Here is an 8374-nt window from a genome sequence, read left to right on the forward strand (position 1 = left end):
CTGTGACAGACGGCCTCTCTCTCACACTCACACACACACAGTCACATGGTTTAAGGGAAACCGAACGTCTGGCTTTCTCCCTTTCACACAAATCACGCCTCCCCCCGGAGGGAAGGGTTATGTTAGAGAAGAAGTAGGTCGTCAATGTGTTGTCCGACCATGACGTATATCAAAAGTGTTGTTTACAGCAGCCACACTCAAAAAGCCAGCTGTCAGAGAGCCTCTCCAGGAAGGAATTCATGGTGTTGCATACGGGTTTTCAGATAAAGAAAAAAGGGCCACAAATAGTTGTGTAACAAATGAAGAAAAAAAAAGTTGAGCTGAGAGAGAAGTTTAAAGCCAGCGTACTGTCTAACCTCCGGACAGCTGGCCGGTAAGTGGGTGTGAATGTCACATCGCAGGTTTCGGAAAGTTACAGGAATGGTCAAGACGCAGCTCCTCCACTAATGCAACATCGGAAAGGTGGGGGGTGGTGGGGGGCTATCCAACGATCCGACAAGCTGCTCTGACTGAGCAAACTGGCCCTTTAAGCCAGTTTGCTATGCTCCTGCCTGCAGGGGCCGTCGTCTCTCCTGGCCCCCTGCCAGCTCCGCTACGAGTAACCGACAACACAAGAGGCAGAGGGAGACGAGAGAGAATAATCGTTTAAAAAGAGGGCTGAGATTCAAAAAGCAGAAGCACAGCAGGAAGCGTATTCCGTTTCATTGCCGGGGCATTTTGGAAAAACAACCCCCCCCCCCCCCCCCCCCACAGACACTAGGAGTAATTAGAGGCTCAGTCTCTTCACAACTGACTTGACAGTAGAGGTGAGGAGGAGCATAATAGTACTGTGGACAACACAGTATATATAATCTTTATGCTTTGTTTTGATGTGCCATGAGCACCGAACAGGAGACAAAGAAGAAAATATCCACTGGAAGTTTTCAGTGATTCACAGATTACCTTTCCTGATCTGAAAGGCCATTATGTGGAACATCCACTGTCACAAAGCACAGAGTAGCAGACGAGAAAAGGAGTCGTAATAATCACTTGCGAATGCTTCCTGGTCCACCTGAAGGTCAGGGGCTGTTGTCACCAGAGGCCAGGGCAGGACCAGCAAACGCAGAAATATCAGGGAAGTTGAGACACGGAAATGTTGCAGGGACTTTGGCAGACCTGACCTTTGTATTGTAACAACAATGGATGACTTAAAATGGCTAAAAGCAGGTGTGCAGATCTCTGTTATCTTAGAAGGAAAACATCTGCAGTCACAGCAGACTGTTACGCCACAAACTACACACACCGATTGAACACTTGTGTCGGGCCTTTAAATGGAATATCACATCGTGTTGAGGGGGGAAAACTGAAAAGGTAATACTGAACATCAAATCTATTCTAATGAAAACCAGATTCAGTGTGGTTTCCCTTCTGGACAACTTGGAAAGTGATTCTGTTTCTGTGCCTAAAAAGGTGTTTGTTTCAGATAAGCTTTTGAAGATTTCACTTTGAATATCAATGGACGTCCATTCATGCTGGCAATGTGACGCACTTTCACCGCTTACTTAAAGTTTCTTTACTGCCGTTGGTAAAAAATACTCCAATGTGGGTGGCCTGGTAACCAGATGGATGCAGACAGCGGATACATTTCAGTCAAGCTCTTCTACATGCATCAGGCACAACCATGAAAGTGGCTGACCGTACTAATTAGATATCAGTCATTAGTTTGATTTCCATTAATTTTCTGCTTGAGGGGCGAGGGTGAGCACAATGTCAACTTAAAAGACTTACAACAGGGACACTGCTTCAGGGAATAGGAGCGCCAGCGTGGCCCAGTAATTACCTGCGACGTCCAATTGGACAAAAATGACACCGATGATGAGATTGACATTCGACCCTCACTGCCACCGAGAAGAAACGCAGTGTTCAGATGAGGGAACTTCACCTGAAGGACACCAGCTATTCACACTCAAAGTTCATTTGACGACATGTCCACAAAAAGCCTCACATTTCAAAAAGGGTTGTCCCTCCTGAACAAAGGAAAGGCTGCAGTGTAGTTTATTGTTGACAAGGTAAAACCTGGGCCTAAAACAAGTCTGCCATCAGAGCCTAAAACAAGTCTGCGCTGCTGATTCTTCTTCTTCTTTTAGCAGCTTCAGCCACTCCACCTTGTCCCTCGACTCTACAGTGACCTGTAAGCCTCATTTAGGAGGGTGGGGGAGGGGCTTCTTCAGTAGCTTACTGTAAAGTCACTAATGTGCTGCTTCTGTGGGAAGACAGCAGGAAAATACAGCCTTACAAATAGCAGGGGTGTGATCCGGAGGATGATACAGCTCAATAAACCGTAATCTGCCATTACTGATTAGATTAATGAATCACAGCGGCGTATTTAACAATCTCACCCCTGAACGCATCGCATGAAACATGACCAGGAAGAAAGAGGCACAAGAGGGTCAAAGTTAGAGGCGAGCTGGGTTTCTGCCGAGTTAGCTGCTCCGTATACAAACCTTAAATCAAAACGGTCACGCTTTGCGCTGCCATGTAATGAACACACACACAGGGGATTGATTGTCACGTAAATATGGCACACGTTTAATAATACCACGCCTCCTTTGAATGACACCGGTTACCTGGAAGTCTCGGTGCGGTGGAAAGGCACAGGAAGTGAGTGGAGACGGCCCAGACACAAACCCTCCTTCTCCCTGCGCGCACGCACGCACGCACGCACGCACGCACGCACGCACGCACGCACGCCTGCCTGCCTGCCTGCCTGCCTGCCTGCCTGCCTGCCGTTGCTGAGGCTGCTTTTGCTACAGTATGAACGTTAACGCTAGGTGTTAGGTTGGTGGATTCCACTCTTAACAACCCATATCTTAAGCAGCAATGGTTGTGGATTTCTGCAGCAGGAGGTAGATGCAGAAAACAATTACCAAAAAATACCAATTTCAGGGATGAATAAAGGTGGATTGAATGTTCTGTCCCTACTGAACGGGTAAATCCTCGTTCACGTTGCCAATTACATTGAGTTTCAATTACCAAAAGCCCTTTGATCATGATGAAGTAATGATGACATAGAGAAGCAAAATATATTTAAAGCCTGAGACAGTTACATATGGACACAGAGAGGGCTTCTCTCATCTATTTATTTATTTGAGTCTGCTGGTGTCATTCCTCCAAATAGTGGTCTAAAGGCCGAACCAAACCAGGACGCCGTGTATCTCTTAACCACCTTAAAAAAGACTTCCTGTCTATTCAGTAACCATAGCGGACGCCGGTGACATCCATCTTCTGTGAAACTACTTGAGAAAATATGAATGAGTTTGACGAAATGTACGATGACTTGTGTCGTTATTGGACCCAGACGACTACAAACACTCACCAGGAGGATTACGGCAGCGATACAGTGCTAACAAACAGGAACTAAGTGCTCACCAATGGTGAGTTTCACCATGACATGTTTTTTTTGGGGGGGTTTTTTCCCTCACATTTTGTTTTGGATAAAATGATTTCTGAAATGTGTGACAACAAAAGACTGAAATCAAAAACCACTTACTCCAGTAAGTACTCCATACAGTACTCCACTTACTAACCCGTTTCAAATGCACACGAGTTACGCAAAGTGTTTGGCTGCAGTGTATTCTAACTGTACGTGCAGTAAGGCAGAGCATCAAGTCTTGCTCTGACACAAATATTAACACTGTATTGGCAAACGTTGTAGCAATACTAGCTGACACATGGATGTGAACATTCTCAACTCAACCTGACAGCATCATGGTCTGGGTGGGATGGATCTCCAAACACAGAGCTCTCACTGTAAATACTGAGTATTGCAAGCAATGCGAGTATAATCAGAAAATTCAACAACTGCTGCTGCTGCTTGTATCTGCAATGCTTTTTCTAGACGTAAAGAAAAGTGTTGATTCAGGATTGAGTTAAAAAAAAAAAAAAACTACGTCGGCAATAATGTGTAAATGTCACTTGAGATAAAAACACTGCAAATGTTTTGACAGTGAGCAGAATGTCTTCCTCAACAGGCCACTCCCTCTCTGGAAAGAACAGTCCTGCATGCTGGCTCACAACAACTCAGCAGTTTATTTATAACATCCCACAGTGAGTACGCTCATGAGAATATCTTCTCATGCAGGCTGCAAACACCTGTCCTAAAACACAGGACCACGGGGCTGTGCGAGCCACCAGCTGGGTGCATGCACTACGTAGCGGTGTCTCACAACCAACACTGGCTGTGACTGCATGACTGGCTCACAGTTTACATGAGTACTTCACTGCTTCTTTATCATCAACTGCTGTCATCCTTTTGTCCAAGCAGAAATACTAACCTTGACGACAAAGAATTGAGAAAAAAAAAAATTGTGAGAGAGGAAAAAGGAGCTCAGCCCCTTCAAAGAGAGGAGAAAGCGCTGTACCATGAAAGCTGAGGGGTTGGAGGGGGGTGAGGCGGGAGACGAGCAGGGGGTAAATGGGGAGAAGCCCTGCGTTTTCTCAGCTGGGCCAGCAGTGGGGCGAGGTGAGCTGTGGGGGGAGGGAAGGAAACGAGGGCGGGCCGAGGCAGCCTGGGTGACCTGGGCCTTTGTTGGCAGATGGTGGGAAGCGCCACCTTGGCCTCTCGCTCTGAATGCTAAGCAGCGCTGCCATTGTCTGACAAGTGCGGCAGCAGACGCATGCGCTGGGTGTTTCTCTGGCAACCAGGAACAGAAACAAACTGCCCCCCTACCCCACACCCCCTTCCCAGGCCCTGCACACATACGCGCCTTGCCACCCTGCTTCTTTGGACCCCTGTGCATCTCAGGACTCCACAAACACTCCAACATCCTCCAAGTGGGAATTCCCATACAGGGGGAGCCCCGGGCAGACAGAGCGTAACACGCGCCAAAACTCCTGATCTCAGAGGTCTAGAGAGAGTGAGAGGTCAGACAAGTGGCGACACTCAAGACCGTCTGTTTTCATGCAGACATGAAGATCAAATGCAATGCGGTCAAAAACGGGGTCCGGGGATGATGGGGACCTTGGAAACTACACAGAGCTCACAGGACAAAGCAGACTCGTTTCCCTTTCCTGCAAATTTATATATTTTTTTACTCCCACATACTTTACAGATGGTTTTGTAACGCTAGAATTTTTTTTTAACTGTATATAATAGTTAAAAACATTCAATATATTCCAATTAAATTCAAACAACCTACAAAATGACCAGCAAGTTGAAACAATACTTCTTCAAACAACAAAACTAATATGATTACCTTTATAAATGTAGGATTTATTACACAGCGGACTCATTGGATTGAATTAAAGGTACATCAGTTAGATGAACCTGATGAACTGGAACGACATCAGTGTATTGTCAAGTTTATTTGCCTCCAACTCCAATGTGGCTACAGGTGGGGATGTAATATCATACACACCTTATAGAGTATTGGTTATTTTAGATTGAATTTGATTGTGTTCATATTATCACATACCCCTGAATGCATTCTGTGCAACTGCAGTTAAAAAGCCGGACTAACTAATCTCTTAATACCATTTATTAACCATCTTATTGTGCTATAGATTTGCCCCTGTACATTAAAACAAGGGACACAGTTACTCCTACATCAGTGGATCAATAGCCACAACTCCATAATCTTGAACAAAAACAGACTGCTAATTTTAGTCAATGTTGAAGCTAAGCAACAGTAAACAAAACAAAAAGGCAAATAAAACATTTAAGCCCAAGAGGTGTAATGTCTCCGAACTATAAGAGAGACATATTTACCATTATTATAGTTACTAGTATGTATTCCCATCAGAGGACATCAATTGAGTAAATGGAGAGTGTGCACTTCTGTATTCAACTGGTAGGCTCTTCACAGCCAAAAATTGGTTTAGTACATTTCAAAAGCCTGCAGAGTCAATCGAGGACATGGCACAACAAATAAAGAGACCTTTATCTTCCGTGTTGCGCTGCTCATCTAACTCACAAACAACCCATGAACATCACAACACACTGTAAGCAAAACAGGATTTCCTGAAGGTTTCATATGGCCACCTGCCACAACCAGCTACTCACTGTCCTTTACAGATGTCACAAACACAGGGCGCTGTGATCGTGGAAGGCAGGAAATCAGGTCGAGACGCAACACCCCAAAGCTAAACCACAACAGAAGCTGTCAGATCACAAAAGACACATCTCTCTGCCCCTGGCAGGCAGGAGACGTCAACCTAATCCTCTACCTCACACAACTGCCACCATGCTGTAAATAAAACAGGCGGTGACATAACCACAGTGACTTCACTCCACCAAGAGTAGGGTAGAGTAATACTGATGTACCACTGTGTTAACTCAAAGGTTAATGACAGTGCAAACACATGACTAAACTAACCCTGGACTGCATTTTTATATTTGGAGACACATTTCTGGGAGAAAACAGGTTTACCAGCTGATAAATGATTCAACAAACTGTTCATATCAAAACCAAACGTCAGAAACAGCCGAGAACTGGCTAATGTCTTGCTGCTAATTGATACCTTCTGTCATCCTAGGAGCAAACCGGCCCTGACACTTGCAGGCCCGTCAAGGTGCATAGTAGCGCCTCTTCAAAAGCTCAAGTCGTGTGAAATGAAAAAAAGGGAGGTGCACTTCCCTCAAACTGGGACTTGTACGGGCTAACATAAGCCCCAGGTCATCACCCTGATATGAGTGAAGCCGCAGAGCCCTGCGACGTTGCATTCACTGACTTGTGCACTCGCTAGCAGTTAATTTAGCTGGCTGGCACAACAACCTCCGACAGGCTAATGCACCTTGCTAGCTAACAACGGTAACTGAACAAAGCCGGTAACCGGTGAGGAAAGCCCGATAGCTTGCTGGTGATGGAGCTATCCTGCACAAAATAACGTCACCTCATCTGTATCTCGCTATTTTCAAATGACAGCTATATTAACCCACAAATGTGACAAGAATACGTAGCGTAGAGTGAACTCCCGTGAAACACAAGTGACATTTCCGTTAGTTTGGACAACCGGCTCGATAAGCTAACGTTAGCATACCTAGCTAGCTAATTGTCCCCTCCCCTCCCAGCTCCCTCCAAACGAAACCATCATCCCCCATCAAACCCCGGTTATCTATCGCTATTAAAACAACACTGTGCGTTACTGTCTAACATGGGAATGAAATGCATAAAATCACAAACAATGTTCCATGTTACCCAAGTGAAAGGATACTGAGGTGGCGGTACAGGCTGAGGAGCCGTCGGGGCTCCCGGCGGCAGAGACACGGAGGTCAGGGTAGCCCGCAGTTGGCTCGACGGAGACACTACACTTCCAGGTCCGCTGACTGCGACAGCGGCGGGTTTGGGGACCACTTTCGGTGGCAAACTCATCGCAAAAAAATTAACAAATAAAAACAATACCTTAATAAATACTGATACAAACGACGCCTAGCTGGCATGCATGGAGCAAGCGTAGCAGATTCTTGAAGCAGGCCCCAAATCCCTTTAACGAAGTGGGATAACGACGCTCGAATAGCAACACAAACGTCTCTTTTTTCATGGAAAGTCGCCGCTCGGATCAGCGGTGCTGTGCATGGGGACGGTGGGAGGTTTAGCCTCCCTCGTCCGTCCGGAACCTTTGCGGATCCGGCTCGGTTTCGTTTCTTTCAAAAATGAATAATCGCCGCGATCTTCAATCCCTCCACGGCGATCTACCTTTTCTTCTCTGCACGTATGTTTTCTATCATTTTTTTTCTCACAGAGATGAGAGACTTCGCCAACATGGCGTTGTGGCCGCTTCCAGCAGTCCGGGCAGGACAGATGATTCGGCAACTCTCGCCAACCTACGGATACGCTCGGCTAATCAACGAACCTACGATCCATGCCGACAATCACATCCAGAAACCGTGCACGGCTCACGTGCCCATAATGTCTCTGAAATAAATATATATATATATATATATATATAAATATATATATATAAATATATATATATATATATATATAAATATATATATATATATATATATATATATATAAATATATATATATATATATAAATATATATATATAAATATATATATATATATATATAAAAATATATATATATATATATATATAAATATATATATATATATATATAAATATATATATATATATATATATAAATATATATATATATATAAATATATAAATATATATATATATATATAAATATATAAATATATATATATAAAAATATATATATATATATATATATATATAAAAATATATATATATATATAAAAATATATATATATATATATATATAAAAATATATATATATAAAAATATATATATATAAAAAAATATATATATATATATATATATTTTTTTTTTCGGGATATTAAAAAAAGTCCAGAACGTAACATGTCATT

The 8374-nt window shown here is 43.6% G+C and overlaps 1 protein-coding gene across 5 annotated transcripts in view; it reads right to left on the minus strand.

Moving 5' to 3' along the window:
* LOC137873996 (eukaryotic translation initiation factor 4 gamma 3-like) overlaps positions 1-7779 on the minus strand; it is a 47439-nt gene extending 39660 nt beyond the window's left edge. For all 5 annotated transcript variants that reach the window (XM_068712554.1, XM_068712556.1, XM_068712555.1 and 2 more), the window contains exon 1: positions 7192-7779. In XM_068712554.1, the coding sequence (XP_068568655.1) occupies positions 7192-7349 (158 nt within the window). In that variant the 5' untranslated portion in view covers positions 7350-7779. The remainder of the gene's footprint in view (positions 1-7191) is intronic.
* Between the last annotated feature and the right edge of the window lie 595 nt (positions 7780-8374).

This window comes from Cebidichthys violaceus, unplaced genomic scaffold (assembly GCF_023349555.1).
Source record: "Cebidichthys violaceus isolate CVI_PGR_0920_01 unplaced genomic scaffold, fCebVio1.0.p SCAF_17, whole genome shotgun sequence".
NCBI classification, from domain to species: Eukaryota; Metazoa; Chordata; class Actinopteri; order Perciformes; family Stichaeidae; genus Cebidichthys; species Cebidichthys violaceus.